Source organism: Orycteropus afer, unplaced genomic scaffold, assembly GCF_000298275.1.
Source record: "Orycteropus afer afer isolate SDZICR_OR568_19922 unplaced genomic scaffold, OryAfe1.0 scaffold00530, whole genome shotgun sequence".
Taxonomy (NCBI): Eukaryota; Metazoa; Chordata; class Mammalia; order Tubulidentata; family Orycteropodidae; genus Orycteropus; species Orycteropus afer.
The window spans coordinates 872,078-894,441 of NW_006922117.1; the positions used below are offsets into that span (position 1 = coordinate 872,078).

General features: G+C 35.0%; 1 protein-coding gene across 1 annotated transcript in view; it reads left to right on the forward strand.

Moving 5' to 3' along the window:
- Positions 1 to 22,364, forward strand: part of CSMD3 (CUB and Sushi multiple domains 3) — a gene marked incomplete at its 5' end in the record, with an annotated part of 1,439,134 nt that overhangs the window by 830,454 nt on the left and 586,316 nt on the right. Inside the window, 3 exons of the mRNA XM_007955674.2 lie at positions 10,309 to 10,491; positions 13,531 to 13,857; positions 19,250 to 19,444. Of these exons, the coding sequence (XP_007953865.2) occupies positions 10,309 to 10,491; positions 13,531 to 13,857; positions 19,250 to 19,444 (705 nt within the window). The remainder of the gene's footprint in view (positions 1 to 10,308; positions 10,492 to 13,530; positions 13,858 to 19,249; positions 19,445 to 22,364) is intronic.

The window sequence follows — 22,364 nt, forward strand, 5'->3', positions numbered from 1 at the left end:
AAATACCTTAGGAATAACAGCAGAAAGTTGTGTGATATAGTGGCAATAGATGAGCCCATCAGGTTAGAAGGCACTAAAAATGTCACTGAGTAAAATCTCCTTCTTAAAGTACAGTTGACTTTAAGGATAGGGATGGATTAAAGCTTTCAAAACCTTTGTATGCTGATGTGACATGACTCAAAATGAGAAGAAACAGATGCAATCATCCATTAATAATCAGAATGTGGCATGTACGGAATATGAGTCTAGGAAAATTGAAAGTCATCAAAAATGAAATGGAATGAATAAAGATTGATATCCTAGGTGTAAGTGAGCTAAAATGGGCTGGTAGTGACCATTTAGAATTGGACAATTATGTATTCTGCTATCCAAGGAATGATAAATTGAAAGGAATGAAGTCATATTCATCATCAAAAAGAACATATCAAGATCTATTCTGAAGTACAACTCTTGTCAGTGAGTGGTAGGATAATATCCATAAGTCTACAAGGAAGACCAGTTAATAAGACTATTATTCAAATTTATGCACCAATCACTTAAGCCAAAGATGAAGAAATTGAAGATGTTTGCCAACTTCTATAGTCCGAATTTGATAAAATATGTAATCAAGATCCATTTATAATTTTCTGCTGATTGGAATGTAAAAGTTAGAAACAGAGATTATTAGCTAGAAAATAATCTCCTTCTGTAGTGATATCACCTTGGAAACCCAAGGAGGGGTCGCTATGAGTTGGGTCCGACTTCACGGCACATAACAACAACAACAACAGCAACAGCTAGAAAATATGGTCTTGGTGATAAAAACAACACTGGAGTTTATGTGATAGAATTTTGCAAGACTAATGAGTTATGCATTGTAAATACTTTTTTACAACAACATAAATGGTGACTATATATGTAGACGGTGGCAGATAGAATACACAGGAATCAAGTTGACTACATCTGTGGAAAAAGGCAACAAAACAGCTCAAGATAATCAGTAAGAACATGCCCAACGATTGACTTCAGAATAAGCCACCAATTGCTCACATGCAAATTCAATTTAAAAATGAAGAAAATTAAAGCAAGTCCACAAAAGCAAATGTACAGCCTTGAATATATCCCACCTGAATTTAAAGACCATCTCAAGAATAGACTTGATGCACTGAACACTAATGACTAAAGACCAGATGAGTTATGGGATGACATCAAGGGCATCATACAAGAAGAAAGCAAAAAGTTATAAAAACACAGGAAAAAAAAGAAAAGACAAATATTGATGTCAGAAAGCACTCTGGCTTTCTCTTGAACATAGAGTAGCTAAAATGAAAGGAAGAATTGATGAAGTAAAAGAGTGAAACAGAAGGTTTTTAAGGACAGCTCAAGAAGTCAAAGTAAAGTGTTACAATGGAATATGCAAAGTTAGGAAACCAAAAAAGAAGAACAGAATTGGCATTTCTTAAGTTGAAAGAACTGAAGGGGGGGGGGAAGATAAGTCTTGAATGGCAATATTTAATGATCATATGGGAAAAATATTGAATTATGCCAGAACCATCAAAAGAAGATGGAAATAATATGATGACTTGCAAAACCAAAAATAACTGGTTGATATCAAGGAGGTAGTTTGTAATTAAGATCTGCTGGTATTGAAGAAATAAGTTCAAGCTGCACTGAAGGCACTGGTAAAATCAAAGGTCCAAGAATTGATGTAATACCCATTAAAATGTTTTACAAATGTGTGGAACACTGGCAGTGCTCCCTCTATGAACTTTGGAAGCTCCCAAGCTGATAAAATGACAGAGAGTGATCCATGTTTGCACCCAATCCAAAGAAAAGTGATCTAACAGAATCCAGAAATTAACAAACAATATCACTGATATCACGCACAAGTAAAATTTTGCTGAAGATAGTTTAAAAATGGTTGCAAAAAAAAAAAAAGGAACTTCAAGAAATTCAAGCCAGATTCAGAAGAGGACGTGGAACAAAGACTATCATTGCTGATGTCAGTTGGCTCTTGGCTGAAACCAAGAATACCACAAAGATGTTTACTTGTGTTTTATTGACTATGCAAAGACATTCATCTGTGTGCCTCAGAATAAATTCAGGATGATATTTAAAAGAATAAGAATTCCAGAATACATAATTGTGTTCATGTGTAATCTGTACATATGCCAAGAACAAAAACCAAAAGCAAACTAACTCACTGCCATCAAGTCAATTCTGATTCATAGCAACCTGTTTGGGTTGCTGAGGAGGTAACTCTTTACGAAAGTAAATAAAGTAATAAAGACAAGAACCTTCAATATGAATTACACCTCAACAAAAAGAAAACAAAAATCTTTACAACTGGACCAATAAACAACATCAAGATAAATGGAGAAAATACTGCTGTTGTTAAGTATATCATTTTCCTTGGCTCCATAATCAATGCTCATAGATGCAACAGTCAAGAAATCAAATGATTTGCACTGGGAAGATCTGTTGTAAAAGACCTCTTTAAGGTGTTTTTTTTTTTTTTTTTTTTTTTTTTTAAGCAGATATCTCTTTGAGCACTTCATTTCATGTACTTTGCACATGTTCTCAGGAGGGACCAGTCCCTGGAGAAGGACATAATGCTCGGTGAAGTAGAGTGTCAGTGAGAAAGAGGAGGACCCTCAATGAGACAGATTGACACACTAGTTGCAACATTGTATTCAAGCACAGCTATGATTATAAGGATGGTGCAGGATGGGGTAGTGTTACGTGGCATTGTGTTGTATGTAGTGTCACTATCATTTGGAACTTACTAAGTGGCACCTCATTTGACTGCTAACAAGAAAGTTGGAGGTTCAAACCCATCAACCACTCCCTGGAAGGAAGACTGGGCAATCTACTTCTGTAGAGATACCACCTCAGATACCGGAGGAGGGATCGCTATGAGTTGAAATCGTCTTGACAGCAGTGAGTTTGGTTTTTGTTTGTTTGTTTGTTTGAAGTGGCACCTAACAACTAACAACAACAAATATTTAAAAAACACATTATTTCTCTTACTTTTATATGTTTGTACACTTAAATTTTTAGTAATAAAGTCAATCTTACTCATGCGGATAGTCTCAACATTTATCAAAACATTTATTACAATTTCAATATTTTTTTTGGAATGAACATAGTAATAGATGATTGAATGTACATATGAATGAATGAATGTGTAAAAGTCTAAGGTAATTGTACCTGAAACACTGATAATGTGGTTATTTACAATTTGCTGCCTTCATGGCTAATGGCATCTACCGATTTGAGACTTTTACAGTGAAAGTGCTATTGAGCATAGGTCTGGGTTTCCTAACCTCAATCAACTCCCTACCTGTCATGCTGTCTATCTGTAGTGGACACAGTACCTAGTTCCAAACTAAAGAGAAGTGCTAAAGAGCTCTTTTTAAAGTATTAAACATATAAAATATCTGTTCAAATTTTAAGATCAATACCTCAGGGTCAGGAGGAGGATATAGTTATCACTTCATGTTTTATCTTTAATTGTCTAAACCATAATGTATTCCTAAGTCAAAATATGTAGAAATACACTCAACTTCTGGAATCATTTTGGAATGTTAAAACATTTCCATTTTACAGCAAAGTTGTTAAATGGAATATAATCTTTTCTCCATCTCTTAAAAGCATGTGATTAGGAATTAAAAAAGAACGTATCCTGATTACACTCTGTTGGCAGCTTTCATAAATTATGTGTTTTTTAAAGAACAGAGATATGGAACATAACTGTTTGTGGCTCTTGTTCCTAGCTCACTTCTGGATACAAAATGAATGATTGGTAAATAGTAGACTGACATGAACAGGTTTTTTTTTTTGTGTGTGTGTGTGTGTATAAACTCACCGCCATTGAGTCAGTTCTCACTCATAGCGACCCCTCCTTGGGATTCCAAGGCAGTATCTCTACCGAAGTAGAATTCCTAGTCTTCCTTCTGAAAAATGACTGGTGGGTTTGAACTGCCAACCTTCTGGTTAGCAGTCAAATGCCTTAGGCATTGCACCACCAGAGCTCCGTATATATACATATATACACATTTGTATATATGTATATATGTATATATATATATATATATATATATATATATATGCATATAAACGGAGCTCTGGTGGTGGTAAGGCACTTGGCTGCCAAACAAAAAGTCTGAACCTACCAGACACTCACAGAAGAAGGGTGAAGGGATCTGCTTCCATAAATATTTATAGTGTTGGAAGCCCAACGGGGATTGCTATGAGTGACTCAATGGCAATGAGTTTTTTTTTTTTTTGGTTATATATGTATATAATATTTTTAAGCTAATAAGAGTAGCCTTCAAATTCCAAGAACTAAAATATTTAATTATCATCAGAAAGTGCTTAAAAAAATGATTCTCACCTCATCGTATTAAATTATTTTGGAAAATGAAACAAATATATAAACCAGGAAAATACTGGGTTACAGCATTAGTTCTTAATCCTAGTGTCACACTGTGGTGTATTTTAAATGATTGTGAAGTTTCAAGAAACATGTTACAAATAATGGTTAGTCGCTTACATTTATAAATTATTTATTTATTGCTTAATTAAATTAGAGCTTATATCATCCCATCCTTAAAATAATCTTTCCTTCACTTTTCTATATTCCAACATATTTTCTTGAAAAGGAAAAAAAATGCATGGAGTTACAAATGTTGAAGAGGGTCTTGCATAAAACCCCGGAATCCCAAAGTGAAAACAAAGTCTGATAATCACTGGATTGGAGCAAAATGCTACAGAATCCAAATTCATAGGTTTGACTTCTGTCTGCAAAGGCTGGCAAATTGCTTCTTTTCTGTCACTAGATATCACTCACAGTTGTCCTAATATCCTCTAAATTGAGCCCTGGATACTGAGATGACAGAATAGAAGTGGTTATTCATAAATATAGTAGCATCACCATCAACACAACTCCAAATTAATTATACATCAAGTAACATATTTAGAACTAAAGAAAAGCATGTTGTTTTTAGCACAGATAAAGAATTCTCAAACTCTGGTGGCACAACGGTTAAGCATTCGGCCTCTAACCAAAAGATCGGTGGTTTGAATCCACCAGCTGCCTCGTGGGACAAAGATGAGGGAGTCTGTTTCTGTAAAAAATTACAGCCTTGGAAACCCTATGGTCCAGTTCTACTCTGTCCTATAGGGTTGATGAGTCGGAATTGACTCAATAACATTGGGTTGGCTTTTAATTCTATTATTACTCAAACTCACTGCTGTCTAGTGGTATCTGACTCATAGCAACCCCACCTTGGGTTTCTGAAGCAGTCTCACTATGGAAGTAGATTGCCCAATCTTCCTTCTGAGGAGCTGTTCAAATAATTTTAAAGAATTGATTATTCTATTAGACACTCTATTTTCTGTATCTCAAAATAGTTTATTACTAAACTCCTAGCTCCAGATGTTCTTTCTCATCAGCTCCTTGCAAAATGATAAATTTTGGAAGCTTTCTCTCATTATTCTGAATTTTACATATTTTTAATTAAACTTTTTGTACCTAATCTGAGGCATTTTTAATGGCAGTGTTCATTGTGATTGTAAAATACTTTACATGTTTATTACTGCCAACTTGTTCTTCATTACTTTGCCTGGGAAATTATGGATTTCCTTATCAAAATCTATAGTGTGCACTATAGTCTCATTTGTCTAAGGTGCTTGAAGGTGAGACGTAGTTTAATTTAATGTGTTTTCTAGCTGCACGATTCTATAGTTCTTAACCTTTGCAAGCCCATTGGTAAGGTAATGAGATTCCCAAGAGGCTGTTTAACATTAAGAATCAGCAAAACTGCAAGTTTTACAGATCACTTTCTTTTAACTTACACAGTTTCTCTGTGAAGTATTTGAATTACGGTGTCAACTGTTGTCAAGTCAAGGACTGATCAATGAGAAATTCTATGTAACTTTAAGCCCTGATGTTACTCTTTGAGTGGAAATCTGATTGAATTTAAAATTACAGTTTATTACTTTAGACATGAAGGATAAAATTACTTGGTCACTTAAAATACAGTGTTCACTTTTTTTTCCCCCTCTATATATTTCAGCCACGGCCATTGAAACCTATATTTCCAATTTGGCTCTCATCTCCCTCCATGAGAGCATTTTGGTGTACTTTCCTTGTATTTTTTCTGACCTCCTGTCCCCATTTATTTCAGCACCTCTTTTCCAGTTTCTAATCTCTGTACGTTACAGCAAAGAAGAAAGCCCGCGGAACCAGGTGCTATTCCATGGGTGTTAGCCTCAGACGCTGAGAGCGAAAGCTTACTTTATTACTTCCAAATTTAGTTGTGGATGAGGCTTAGCTTATTGCCAGTGGAAGCAACATATTTTATAGGAATTCTAAACTTATGTTCTACATTTTATGTTCTCCGAACCAGACCAAACTCATTGAGACATCCATTGGGTTTCCGAGGGATAAATCTTTACAGAAGTAGATTGCTTAGTCTTCCTTCCGGAGAGTGGATGACGGGTTTGAACCTCCAGCCTTCTAGTTACCAGTCAAATGCCTCAGGCACTACGCCACCAGAGCTCCTTTTTCTTTATGTTCTAGGAGTCAAAATTACTATAAAATAATTAAGTTCATGTCATTGGAATAAAACCAACTAACTAATTGTCATCAAGTTGTTTCTGCACTCACAGCAACTCTTTAGGGCAGAGTAAAACTGCCTATAGGATTTCCAAGGCTTTAAGCCTTTATGGGGGAGTTCTGGTGGCATAGTGCCTAAGGCATTTGACTGCTAACCAGAAGGCTGGTGGTTCAAACCCACCAGCTACTTCTCTGAAAAAGGTTGGGCAATCTACTTCCGTAGTGAAACCTCCTCAGGAACCCAAGGAGGGGTCGCTATGAGTTAGATCTGATTTGAGGGCAGAGGGTTTTTTTTTTTTTTTTTGGTTTTAAGCCTTTATGGAAATAGGATCCAGCAGTGTTTTGTTCTATTATTCTTTCGATAACTGCCACCTAACACTTCAACTCTTTTGTTTCCTGCTAGATCTTCTTTTTCCACCATACCATCTATCTTATAACATACAATATTGATTTATTATTTCAGTTTATTTTCAGTGGGATATATGGTCTTGGCAGGTATCACTGTCCATTTAGTCAGTGATTTGTTCTGTCATGGATTATAATGAGTTCCCCAAACTATGTGTCAACCTGGCTGCACTATGATTCTCAGTGGTTTGGCAGTAATGCAATGATGTAAGTTGGCAGTTATGCAAAGACATGATGATCCCTGTGATGTAATCTAATGTGATTAGCAAAGCAGTTGTAATGGTGGATGCAACACCCTTCCTCAAGTCACAGTCCAGGTCCAATGGAAAAGGAATTTCCCTTGGGTGTGACTCAAATTATTTTTTATCTTACAAGAGATAGAAGGAGTAAGAAGCAAGCAGAGAAAGAGGGACCTGACTAACACCAAGAAAAAAATCTGACAGCAGAGCATGGCTTTTGAACACAGGGTCCCTATGCTGAGAAACTCCTAGACCCTGGAGAAGATTGAGGGTAAGAGAAATGAAGATCTCCTAGGGACACTGGGCCCACAGACGCTGAAAGGAGTCAAGAACTTTCCTCCAGGTCTGACAGAGAAAGCCTTCCCCTACAGCGGGCATCCTGAATTGGAACTTCCAGCCTCCTAACCTGTGACAAAATTAATTTCTGTTGGTTAAAGCCATTTACCTGTGCTGTTTCTGTTACAGTACCATTAAGATTACTCAGTCATGCCCTCAAATACCTAGAACATCAGTTGACATATCAAAGCTGCACAATAAATTTGCTGTATAAATTGAATGACTAAATGATGGTATAAAACATGTAAATTTGATTCAACAGTAAAGAAATGTGACAAAATTCACATACATTTTGGTACTTTAACATGCTCCTTTTAGAAACTGACAAAGTAGAAACAGAATTAAAAGCATAAAGAATTTCAATGTGGCAAGTATAACAAATTGAATAGACTATAATTCACTGATTTACCTACTGTGGGACATACACTGAATATCAAACAACAATATTAGAAAACAGCATTAAAATTATACCCTCAAACCATAAATTTAAAAACACTCTGAAATTATTTTTGAGTTAAAGAGGAAATCAAAATAGAAAGTACAGACTATTTAGAAGCGAACAATAAAAGTTGTCCATATTAAAGCAGTGTCCTAAAAGATATTTATAGACTTTAATTTGTTTTTTATAGGAAACAAAAAAGGCTGAAAATAAATAAATTTTTTCTTCGTTTATAATAATGTTGCTTAATGACCCAGTTGTGAGGACTTTGTTTTCTTCCTGTTGAGGTATAATCCATATTGAAGGCTGTAGTCTTTGATCTTCATCATAAGTGCTTCAGGTTCCCTTCACTTTCAGTGAGCAAGGACATGTCATTGCCAATTCTGATGCTGCATTCTTCTTCATATAGTCCACTTTCCTGAATTATTTGTTCAATGTACAGATTGAATAAGTATGATGCAGAAATTAAACCTGAAGTTACATCTTTTCTGATTTTAAATCATGCAGTTCTCCTTGTTCTGTTCCAATGACTCCCTCTTGGTCTCTGTACAGGTTTTGCATGAACACAATTAAGTGTGTATAATGTACATCAGTTGTAAATATTAGGCAAAAAATTTAATTGAAAAAGTTGAAATGAGAGATATCTATCTTAAAATCACACCAGACTCAGTGAGCTTTTTATCAAGTTCTAACATTCAGGAATCCAATTTTTTTTCTTTTAGACTCAAATAAAAAAAAAGATAGGAAATTATTAAACTCTTCTTTTGGTATTGAATTTAAATAGGAACAGGAAGGAAAAAAATATGGACCAATGCTACTTATGAATATATATAAACTGTCTAAATAAAATATCAAATATCTATTATATGGCAATCCTACTTCCGTAGTGATACTGCCTTGGAAACCCAAGGAGGGGTCGCTATGAGTCGGGGCCGACTCGACAGCACACAACAACAACAACAACATTATATTAATAAATCATTATAATCATCTTAGGTTTCTTCTAAGGATGCAAGGATGATTAAAAAAATCTCCAAAACATATACTGGTTACTATGTATCTCACTGCTATCGAGTCGGATCCAACACGTGGTAACCCCTCCTTGGGTTTCCCAGGCGGTATCACTACAGAAGTAGATTGCCCAACCTTCCTTCCAAGGAGTGGCTGGTGGGTTTGAGTCTTTGAACCACCAAACTTCTGGTTAGCAGTCAAATGCCCTAGACACTATGCCACCAGAGCTTCTACTATATACATATATATAGATATTCATAATCACAAACAAATGGTTATAATACCACATATTATATGTGTGTGTGCAATTATAAAATCATAGATAAAGAACTGGAAAGAAAACATACCAAAATGGTGTTGGTGGTGTTGGTGGGTGTGAATGTTGGAATGTCAGTAGAGACTATATAATAAGAGACTATAAACCATTTTTATTTTCCAAATTTTTAATTATTTTTAAGTTTTGCTGTTGTTTTTCTGAAGACAACTGCACTTGTTTCATTTCATGTGACTTAAAAACAAAAAAGAATTATCACGATCATTTATTACTGACACTCATGTCTTTGCAGTGAAGATTCTAGTTATTTAAGGTTTTTTGAATATACTTAAAATGGTTAATTTAATGTGCTTTTAAAAGAGGTTTTTTTTTTAATCTCTTTCAATTCAATTCATTAAATAAACATTTATTGAAGATTGAAAACATAGTTGGGTAATTTGGAATGCAACATTGATTCTTACCCTCAAAGAGTTATTTATTTATATTTAATTAGAGCAAATCAACCAAGCAACAACTACCAAAGAGTCTGGTAGAGACTGTGATAAAGTTACTCACTGATTGCTGTAGGAACAGTGACATAGGGAATGTTTCCACCTGTCCTGGTTACAGTCTAAGGCTTTATTGTATCATGTACAAATTACAGGAATTAAAAAATCTTTTGGACTTGGAGAAGATGTGTATGTATATATAGTATGTAGTACACACAGAATGTATGAAATCTTTTCATAATTTTACATGGCCTCTGACAATCTCAGCAGCACTAATGATCTCAGTTTCCACATCTACAAAATGAGAAAAATTCACTAATTGTTCAACTAAATATCATTTCAGCAAATCATGTCTGTAACAGTGACAAGTGAAAACAAAATTAAGATTGGACAATGTGTCGATATTTGTTCTGAAATGTCTCAGCTACTGAGAGTGTATAACTACTAAATTAATAGTATGGGTACTCTATGCTTGCAACCCTACACAGGTGACTTTTTATTTTATATTTCTACAGAAATTGAGAAAGAAAGCTGTGGAGATCCTGGTACACCCTTATATGGAATTAGAGAAGGAGATGGATTTTCTAATCGTGATGTTTTAAGATTTGAGTGCCAGTTTGGGTTTGAATTAATTGGAGAGAAATCCATTGTTTGTCAAGAGAATAACCAGTGGTCTGCAAACATACCCATCTGCATCTGTGAGTACCAAATGCTTTGCTTGCAAAGAGCATATGTTACCCTGTCCTTGATACAATTGCATTTGAATTAATTGAAAAGAGTTGGAACTGAGTGCTTATTTTTGGACGAATAGCACTTTTTGATACTATCTTTAACAAGTGTGCTTATGCCAAACTATAAATTTCATTACAGATTTAAATAAAGTTAACATAGTTCACTGGGTAATTGCAAAGTATATATTGCATGTGTTCCTGCGACAGTGGCATTTTATATTTTACAGATAGCATAATTCTTATGGAAATTATACATCTAAGCTAATTCTAATAGACTCACTTATTTTAATAAGATTGTATGTGTTTATTTTCAATCAGAAACATTTAAAATCTTGAAAGTTTATATTCTATGTATAATGCAACAACTTAGTTTTGCTTTTAGATGCTCACACTAATGCATACTTTATTTACATGGCATTTGTTTATATTGCATAGAATGAAATTCATTAATGTTTGTGATATACAACATGCTTGAATTAAAATAATATATTTTCCAAATACCTTTAAATATTCCAGTAGAACTGCAATAAAACATAATTTATATTATCTATCGATGCACTTTCAGGTTCAATAAATACTGTCTTTATCACCAAATAATATGACTTACCAGCTGTGCATTTCATATTGAACATTTTACACTTTAGTTTGTAATATCCACACATAATAACACATTAGCTAATAATCATGAAAGAAAATATAATTTTTTGGTTTTAAAACATAAGTGTTTTCATCTAAGAAAGATATAGAGAGTTACATGGGCAGTACAGACAACAAATATGAACCCTTTTGCATATACAGTACTGAGTTGTCAGTGAAAGCAAACATGGGTATAGGGACGGATAGATAGGTGAACAAGCTAAACAATTAGGTATGTCTAAATGGAGAGTGTATCCAAGATCATATATAGGGTTGGCAGACAATGGGCCTATAAGTTCATGTGAATGATCAGAATTCCCAGGTGTATAGCAGAGCTGACAAGGGGCAAGGTTATGGTCATTGCTTGGTCACAGCCAGCTACCCAGAGGGACCGAGTAGTTGATCCTGCGGGCTTGGGACCATAGTCGCAGGGGACATCAAGCTCAATTGGCATAACATACTATACAAAACATTGTTCCACCTACTACTTTGGCGAGTAGCGACTGGGACCTTAAAAGCTAGGAAGCTGCCATCTAGATGCAACAACGGGTCTCTCCTCGTCAAGAAGAAAGAAGAAAACCAAAATTAATGGAAACAATCAGTCCTAGCGACTGGTACACCATCCGATCTGCAACCTATACAACTATGAGACCAGAAGAACTAGATGGTGCCCAGCTACCACTGCCATCCACTTGGAAGGGGTGTAGGAGATCCTGCATAAAGAGGGAGAACAATGTGGAACAAAACTCAAAACCATTTGGAGGCAAAAAAAAAAAAAAAAAAAAAAAGGTGGGGACCAGGTTTGCTGGTCCAATAGAGCCTGGTGTAACCACTGAGACTATGGCCCCTAGCTGCCCTTCAGGTCTGGAATTGAACCCACAACTGTGGTTTCCAGCCAAACAAAGTACAGGCATGTGAGTTAAACATTTACCTCAAGTAGACACACGCCCTGGAGAGAACAATCATGGGAGAAGGAAGGGCTGCTTATGCACAGGGAGATAGCTCAGGGTGCAGAAGAGTATGAAGGGATGGACACTGGGAGGAGGTAACTATGGGGAGGAAGTGGGAGGGGAGCTGCTGCATTGTAAATTTTGGTCAATGACATGAGACAAAGTATATGTGAACTGCTGTATGAAAAGTGAATTTACTCTGTAAATCTTCACCCAAATCCTAATAAAAAAAAAAAAAATAAGTGTTTTCATCTATGTCCAACTTATAATGATAATGTCTTTCGTTTGTGAAACACTTTATTCCCTACAAAGGCATTAGCACAGATTTTGTTTTAACATTTTTATTTTTCAAAAAAAATAGCATTTTTGAGACCTATATTTCATAGCCATTTTATTTGAATTACAATATGTGTTGTAATCTATAACTGTTTTCCTTATTGAAAACGTTTGATTATTTAACATTTTTAAAGAAGTAAATGAGGATTTTTAAAATGTTAATTTATGTGACAGGAGGCCAACCATTTCAAGTAATAAAAAATAAGCAATTTTCTGACACATAGTAGTGAAAACAGGAAGACAGAAAAAATAGCATGTAAGCACTCGTACCAAAAAACAAAACAAAAAAGAGCTGGAAGAAAATGTATCATTGTTTTAACTATAACTTCTGAGTTATAATTTTATTTTCTGTACTTTATCCTTCACCTTTTTTCCAAATTTCCTACCATGTGAATATTTTAACAAAAAAAAACTGGGAGGTAGTAGGTGAAAGGCCTTCATTCCTTGGGGATGAGAGCTCTTCTTTAGCTACTTTCCCAATTGCCAAACATCAGCACCCACTGGTGGCTATTTCTAAAGTTAATTCATCTCCTTATATTTATATGATATTTTTATCTTCAATTATTTAATGGCATTTTTATTTTCTATGGAAACTACATACATTTGTTTTATATTATTTATTAAGTACAGAAACTAAAACTTTGTACAGCATTCTAACATGAGCATGATAAATATAAAAATAGATTGCTGTTACTAGTCCAATTACATTTTTGTGCCTATTTAATCATATAGTCTTAAGTTTATCTTTTCTAACATGTGAAAAATGGTAACAATTTCTTTCTGCACAATTGAGGGATGAAGGGAGGGTGGAAAAAAGGAAGGAAATAATGTGAGTGGTGATATTTAGGTCGTTGAACAATGCATTTATTTTCTTTTTATACTTTTTGTTTTTTAAAGTTCTACTATGGTGAATCTGTATTATTTTACAATTTAAAAAACTATTTTAAGATGCTTGAAAAGGATAATTTACATCATTTAATATTATCACAAGTCTTCTTGATTTTCTTAATTGTGAAAGATAAAAATGAAGTAACTATTATCTTTAAACATTTACTCTCTTTGGTAACCTCCCTATTTCCGACAGTTCCTTGCCTCTCTAACTTTACTGCACCGATGGGAACAGTTCTTTCTCCCGATTACCCAGAAGGGTATGGAAATAATTTAAATTGCATCTGGACAATCATCTCCGATCCCGGGAGCCGCATCCACCTCTCCTTTAACGACTTTGATCTGGAATCCCAGTTTGACTTCCTTGCTGTTAAAGATGGGGATTCGCCAGACTCCCCAATTCTCGGAACCTTTACTGGGGCTGAGGTGCCTTCCCATCTTACTAGCAATAGTCATATATTGCGACTGGAATTTCAAGCTGACCATTCAATGTCAGGACGTGGCTTTAATATCACTTATAACAGTAAGTTTGTTTTATTTTCCCTATAACATATTTCTTCAAATTAGAACTACAAAGGGATCATGCTCTCTTGTTTCACAAAGAAGGAAATAGGCTTATACCTTCAGCAAGTCATATACCTAATTGTACCCGGATGGTCATTTAATCTTTGATTTCTGACCACATTTTACCATTTGTTCTGTCATTTATTTTTGTTACTAAGAGCCCTGCCATATAGAAAAACTCAAAACTATTATGCATCATATACTTTGTTTTGTTACTGGTATGCGAACATTAGAAGAGATAGATCTTTCTTCAGTATGTTCATAAATCATAAGGTACTTTAAACAAATAATAACCTAACAGAGTGATAATTCTAAAGACAAAATACGTAAGGTTGCAGAATAATCACATAGAAAAAAAATCATTAGCTTTGGGATTCTGGAGCCCAGAGCTGACTTAGCAAACAAAGTCTCTATGGGGGAAAAAATACTTTAGTGATTAAGAGTATTGGCTCTGAGGTCAGACCATGCAATTTCAAATCTTGGCTTTGCTGCATTTTTAAGTTTTACATATGAGCCTCAGTTTCATCAGGAAAACCCATTGGATGGCTGTTAAGACAAAATTAGTTGATTCAGGTAAAGTATTTAGAAGAAAGTACATATACCCATTATCCATTGCTGTGGAGTCTATTCCTAATCATGGTCACATTCCTTGTAGGGGACAGAGTAGAACTGCTCCGTACAGTTTCAAAGTCTGTAAATCTTTAAAGAAGCAGACTACCTCATCTTCCTGTGGCAGAGCTGCTGAAGGGTTGGAACCACTGCTTTTTGATTAGCAGCCAAATACTTTAACCACTACACCACCAGAGTTCCTTAATAGATTACTTTAAACAGAAAAAAACAAACTCATTGGCATCTAGTCAATTCCGACTCTTAGTGACCCCCATTGGGTTTCTGAGGCAGAAAATCTTTATGGAAATAGATTGACCAGTCTTCCTTCTGCAGAGCGGCTGGTGGGTTCGAACCACCAACGTTCTGGTCAGCAGTCAAATATCTTAGGCACTACGCCACAATAGCTCCTTTGCTAGAATATTTAATACCTAGTAAATGATCTGTAAACATTAAGTGTTGTTTAGCTAGCTTTTGAAATACAGCATTGACTCCTTATATTGGCTTGCTATGGTTATTATATTGCTCTATATTGGAGATTTTTTATTTCACTGTTGTTTGGGAGCCTTGGTGGTGAAGTGGTTCAGTACTAGGTGGCTAACTGGAATTTCTACAGTTTGAATGCACTAGCCTCTCCATGGCAGAAAGATGTGGCAACCAACTTCCCTAAAGCGTTACAGCACTGAGAAACCTAATAGGAAAGTTCTACTCTGTCCCACAGGAGCTCTGGTAGCATAGTGGCTAAAGCACTTGACTGCTAACCAGAAGGCTGGTGGTTCAAACCCACCAGCCACTCCTCAGAAGGAAGGTTGGGCAATCCGACTATCCGTAGTGATACTGCCTCGGAAACCCAAGGAGGGGTTGCTATGAGTCGGGGCCGACTCGACGGCACATAACAACAACACTCTGTCCCACAGGGTTGCTAAGAGTGGGAATCTCCAGGCAACAGGATTGGTTTGGTTGTAGTTTATTAGTCATAGTCTTTGTTTTTAAAAGGATGAATTTACTGTTTAAATATGACATAAATATAGCTAAAAGATAAATCACATAGAGAAGAAAATATGTTAGTGGATTAATGTACTTACATTCTAATGCTTCTGCTTACAAATGTTTACCTGAAGCCATAGAATGCTGATTGATTTTTATTGATTTCCCTTGAAGCTCTGTTAGATATTGACCAACTTGATGAGTTAATATTTATGTCACATAACAATAGGATTTAGTTTCCAGCTCTTCATATTTTCTGTTAAAAAAGAATTGCACCCCCACTGAGGACCCATTCAATGTTGAGTTTTGGCAATTAGTAATAAAATGCAGTTGTTGTCTCTTCAAGTGACACTGGCAGTGGTGAATACTGTCACTAACAAGTTGTTAAATGATGTGTGATTAAAGAGTAATCACACATCCTTAAAGTTAAATTAATTGTGACATGTGTCAGAGACTTGCAGTATAAAATGGTTGCTTTACCGGAGAGTCTTATTTTCATATTTCATATATATAGATAAATACATGTATGAATCTATCTATAATTGCAGTTTTCTTAAGTGCATAATACTTTTAACTTTAATGTTTATGGTATTTTCAGGATGTTACACAAATGTGACTCCAAATTACTTATTCTTTTTCTCTTAAATAGCTTAATCCACCATGTGCAAATAATTACATTTAATGCTTACTATTATGATCCTTTTATTCTGAAATTGCGTCAGTTGAAAATTACAAGTAGGAGCAACCAGGTTTAAACAAAATTGTGTATTTTCTGAAAGCACAAAATAAAATTATGATTTGAAATAACTGTACTCACAAAATGTATTTTATATATTTAGAATTTACATTAAATATATTTTTGTGCTGTTTTACTCAACAATGTACATTTCATGATTAGTCATCCAATGGAAGAGAATGGATAATAAAATTATGTAATTTGTGCATGATATCAAAGTGATGATTAGTGAGAAAATTGAAAATAAGTGCATGTTTCCACACAATATGAATATAATGAGAAATTCTGGTGGCGTAGTGGATAAGGCACTTGACTGCTAACCAGGTCAGTGGTTCAACCCACCAGCCATTCTGCAGAAGCAAGATGAGATGATTTACATCCATAAAGACTTACAGCTTCAGAAATCTGATGGGGGTTACTATGAGTTGGAATCTAATTGATGGCAGTGAGTTTGGTTTTGGGTTTTTTAATATTAAGTTGTAGAACTCCCAAAATATATTTTATAAAATTAGACTTTGCTACTTTAAGTACTTTTCCATTTATATTATACTGATTTTTTTTATTTTAAAAATAATTTGTTATATATGAGATGAAAGTTTACATAGCAAACTAGGTTCCTACTTGTGGTAGTTAAAGTTGCATGCCAGCTTGGGTCGGCCATGGTTTGAGTGTCTGGGCAGCTGGATTCAGTTATTCCCCATGATAATATTGGAATCAACTCCATGGTGGAATATGCTATAAGCAGCTAATTACTCACCTTCGGTCTGTGGCCTCCTTCAAATATATATGGGGAAGTTTTGAAGAAGGTCTATAGCTTTTGGCACAGTTGCATCCCGTGGGTGGCTGAGTCTCCATCTCACTGGCCTGTTGTGTTACTTGCTGATCTTGGGATTGCTCCTGGTCCTGAAACAACAGTCTGTCATGTACTATGTTGATCATGGCATTGTGCCATTCTGCTTGCTGACCTTGGATTCATCAGCCTCAGCAGCCAACAGCTGCATGAGTTACAAGAAGCCTCCACCTCCAATGAGCCAGGAACAGGAGGCAGAGCTGGATCCCAAGGTCAGGGGACTTCCACCCAGCCCTCAGAGCCAGCACTCTGAATTTGGACTTCTAGCCTCCTAAACTGTGAGAGAATAAATCCCTGGTAAAGCCATCCACTATGGTATGTTTGTTATAGCAGCTCTAGAGAATCAAAACACCACTTAAAGGTTTTTATACAAATTGTTCTGTGATATTGCTTATAATTTTCCATTCTCATTATTTCCATTTTATTTGTTCTATTTCTACTTATCTAGCTTCTCTATTCTACTTTGCCTTCTCATCTTTGCTTTTGGGTAAATATTGACTCTTTCATCTTATATAGTCGATTGTTTAAGAGAACACAGTCTTCATTGTTATTTATTTTGTAAATCTTTGTTTTGGCTGAAAATTGACCTCTAGAAGTGGCTGCAATTCTAAATTTAAAGAGTGTCTTAGGGAGATAGTCTCAGGGTTTTCTGTAGTCTCTATCAGCCCAGTAAGTCTTATCTTCTTTAGGAATTTGGGTTTTGCTTTACATTTTTCTCCCATTCTGTCCATTCTATTGTGTGTGCATCTCTGGTCAGAATGGTTGTAAGCAGTAACCAGGCACCATCTATTTCTTCTGTTCTCAGTCTAGAAGAGGCCATGGTTAGTGGACTACTAATCTTGTGGACTAGTTTTTTTTTCTTGGAGTCTTTGGGTTTCTTCATTCCTTTTGTTCCAGAAGAGTAGAGACCAGCAGTTGTATCTTAGATGGCTGCTACTCATTTAACTAGGATACATTACACTCGTTAAAAAATATATATATATATATAGTACATAGTTGGTCATCCAGATGAGTAAAGATAAAAACTTGTATGGTCATACAATTACATAATCCATAACAAATTCAAATAAACATGTTGTCATTATACTTCTGCTACATGCTTACATACTTAGTACATAAGTATATTAACCTGTTAACATATTGTCTCCTCTGATATTTATCTGTAGGCTATATATACACCTCAGGAGAAGCAGGGCAGAGAATGTAGCTATCCTGAATGCAAGAACTCACATTCCCCTGTGAGACGTAAGATAAATAATGTGAAATGCAATATGTTGTAGGGGAGGAAATGAAAAGCCAGACCAGGGAATACATTTAAATTCTATCATAGTCTATCTCTATAAACTGCTGCAAGCTACTTAACTTTTACTGAATCTCACGTGTCTCTTTAGGGTAGGTAGGATACTTTCTTCATTAGATTGCTCTAAATGTTAAATGAGATAATAGCATACTTAAAGCACACATTACAGTGCCTGGAACATGGTAATTACAAAAAAAACATTGATGGTAGAATATAAATAGCATAGAAAATTATGAAGATATTGTATGACTTTCTTTCTAGACAGAGCATAATTCTCACAGTAAGACTATTTTGCCATTCCCAATAGAGTGAATCATGAGAAAAATTTCCTGTGGGATATAGTCAACCTTCTCTGTATTCACATTAACTGGAATTCTAACCAGTTTTTATAGGACATTTTTAAATAAATTAATCATAAGGATCTCTAGAAATAAGCAGAAACAATTCTATATTTAAATTGTGTAACCTTAGAGTAAATTCATATTTTAAAACAATAAGCCCTATTACTCATCACAAAAACAAAACAAAACAAAAAAACTCACTGCCATTAAGTTGGATCTGACTCATAGCGACCTCTCCTTGGTAGAAGTAGATTGCCCAGTCTTCCTTCTGAGGAGGGGCTGGTGGGTTTGAACCGCCAGCCTTCTGGTTAACAGTCAAATGCCTTAGGCATTGTGCCACCAGAGCTCAATCACAGGTGAACAAATATGATCAGAGGACAACGTCCTTTTTTAAAAAATAAATAAGGTAAAGGATTTCTAAAAATTAACATAACACTTTTGCAAACCACATTTTCTCATCCGAAACACACATGAGTCTTTCTCTTCTCATGGTGCTTGTTTTTGTCCTTTTTGTTTCTTTGTTATCTGAAGCATTTGGACATAATGAGTGTCCGGATCCTGGAATACCAATCAATGCACGACGGTTTGGGGACAACTTTCAGTTAGGAAGTTCAATTTCAGTTATTTGTGAAGAAGGATTTATTAAAACCCAGGGAACAGAAACAATCACATGTATTCTTATGGATGGAAAAGTGATGTGGAGTGGACCAATTCCGAGATGTGGAGGTAAGTAAGTACCATGATCAATTAGAAATAAAACCCATAATTATGCACAGAAAACGGCAATTAGAAATGTATGCTCAATCAGAAGAGTTGTTGAAATCTTTTTTTATCTCAAAATATTACTTGATATTACACATTCCATAAATATAGTTAAGCTAATTAAACTTTTAATTTTTCATGTTAAAATCATTTTTAAAAACATTTTGAATTTCCCTTTACAAAGGAATTTTATTAAAGGTGTGCATTAATAAATGACAAACATTGGTTACATGTGCAAACTCCTTTTTTAAATACCTTTTGTAGTTTTTAAATGGAAACTATAAAGTATACTGAAGTATGTTTTTCTCAGTATTTTAGATATTCATGGTATGAACTGATTTAATTTTTAAAACTAAATACACAAGTATTAATTACAGTAAAGAAATAAATATATGCTAAAGCAACCATATATTGGAAATGTGTAGTTTCTTTAAACTATGGTTTGTTAATTTTTCTTCAATTTTTATTTGCCCAATAAAATGTTGTTAAGAAAGTACATTATTCTATGTGTGTGTGTATGTGTTTGTGTGTATAACATATATGCAGTGTTTGGAAGTATTCATCATTGTGTATATACACTCATATAAAATAACAAATTACTTTGGTATACAGGGTTTTGGTTGTACTTAAAAAGAAAAATATATTAAATATAAATTGTACCAATTTAAAATATATAAGAATTTACATGTTGTGTGTTTGTGTAGACTTTCCAGATGATCCCTCACTTACAACATATTAGAGTTACATGAAGTGCATTTGCTATCATCCTTTTGATTTTTGATACATCTCATTTGTAATATGTACTATGAACAATGTTGTACACATAATTTCCTGATATTATTCTCATACCAACATCCAAAGACAAATAAAGATTAGATTTATAAAGATATTGATAATAAAAGTAACTAATAATGATAACTTGAAAAAATAAAAGACATGTGTTGTCTTAACATCAGAAATTTACAACAGCTTCATTGTACTGGAATCCTACTTGGAGACAGCCTGTATTTAGAATTGATGTAGTAGGAATAAAATCCTGAATTCTACTCTTCTCCTTCTGCTTTCATATCTAAGGTTACCTATTTTATTTTTTTCAGAAAGACATAGATGGAATGGTTTACCAAGAAGTAAATAATCTATAGGAAACGCACTTTAATGACCTCTATGTAATAATTAAGTCATTAATTTTTAACTGTTCTCTTCTTTTTCTTGCTTCCCCACTTTGTTTTCTTACTTCTGTCCAAATCGACAATGGAAGCGTTTATTTTCTCAATTTTTAGCTGATACAGAAAGAATATTTAAATATATGTCTTTCATAAGGATAGCAGAGTTCATTAAAGAGTGTGGCTATTGATTAAAAAACTCTGTCATTGGATTGAACTACTTATAATATTTCAGGGATGAAATAATCCCAGACCATGCAGTTATCTTTCCTATTAGCCCCTTCAATTAAAACTCTCTCTTCCCTTTTTCTAATCACTTCCCTATTTGTAGTATCAGGATTGAACTGAACGATTCCAGTATTCTTTTCCAAACCTCAAACGTTAAGGGGGCTTAATAGGGGCTACCCTGGCAATAGTAACGACTGTGCTTTAAAAAAAATCAGCAAAAACAAAACTTCATAGAGTTGTACAATAAAGGACTGAAATAAAAACAGAGAAAGGAGAAGTAATGTTCAAATTTTCCATCATATTTGGCCTTTCTGCTCATTCATTCATTTATCATAGGTTCTGACTCACAATTAGTAGTCACTCAGGAAAGCCTACATTAGCATTTGAAGAAATAAACAAGCAAACAAAAAAAAAAAAACAGAGAGAGAAAGAGAGAAGATTGGAGAGAAACTTCTTTCTGGTGAAATTGTACATATTCAGTGTGACTGGAGTGGAGACGGAAGGATGGGGTGAGCAGTGACCTGACACGGCTGACGCATGGCATGTTTGTAAATCATGTGAAGTGGCATCAGACTGATCCCGTGGCTGACGGGGAGCCATTCCAGCTGGGAGGTGACAGGATCTGAGGCTCTCTCACTGTCACACTGTGAGTTATTTTCAGTCTCAGAGAATAGGCACCAGACACAGAGACAGCTTACTACTAACTATTCAATCTTGTTGGATCTTCACTTGACTACTTGAGTGTTGGTTTGGGCACTGCTTGGTTCTGAGTTGCATGGGGAGGCAAAGATAATGATACTGGTATCAGCAGAAAATTTTTTGAATCACTGTTTAATTTGAGAACAATTCCAGTGAGTTTCTTTTTTTTTTTCCTCCACTATTTGTGAAGAATTAATAGTATTTGATTTTTAAAAATAAGTAAGACAAACCATTCAGAACTATAATGTAGCACAGAACAATACAACCCACAACCAAACCCACTGCCATTGTCGATTCTGACTCATAAGGACCCTGTAGGACAGAGGAGAATCACTCAGGGTTTCTAGGCTGTAAATCTTTATGGAAGAAACTTCCTCATCTTTCTTCTGCAGAGTGGCTGAAGTTTTCGAACTGCCAATCTTTTGGTTGGCAGCCAAATGTTTTAACCCCTGTACCACCAGAGCTCCTACACAGACTAGTAGACCCTCTAAATAACCAGAAGAGGACTTCTAGGCTCTTTACGTAGGAGATTTGCTCTGTGAGTGAAGTTACACACAGTTAGCTCTTCTGCTAGTTTCTGGATCTGAATACTAATGTGGGGTTATAGTTAGCTAGAGAAACTGAGTGGGGTGGAAGCAGTTTTGCCACGGTACTCACCAAGATCCCTGACATATCCCAGAACTGCACTTGGAGCCAATTTCTACCCAACAAAGCAAGCTGTTGTCAACTCCTATAAAATTAACAGTGTTTTTTTTTCTAAAACTCTAATTAAGGTTCTTAATGATTTCCTTTAG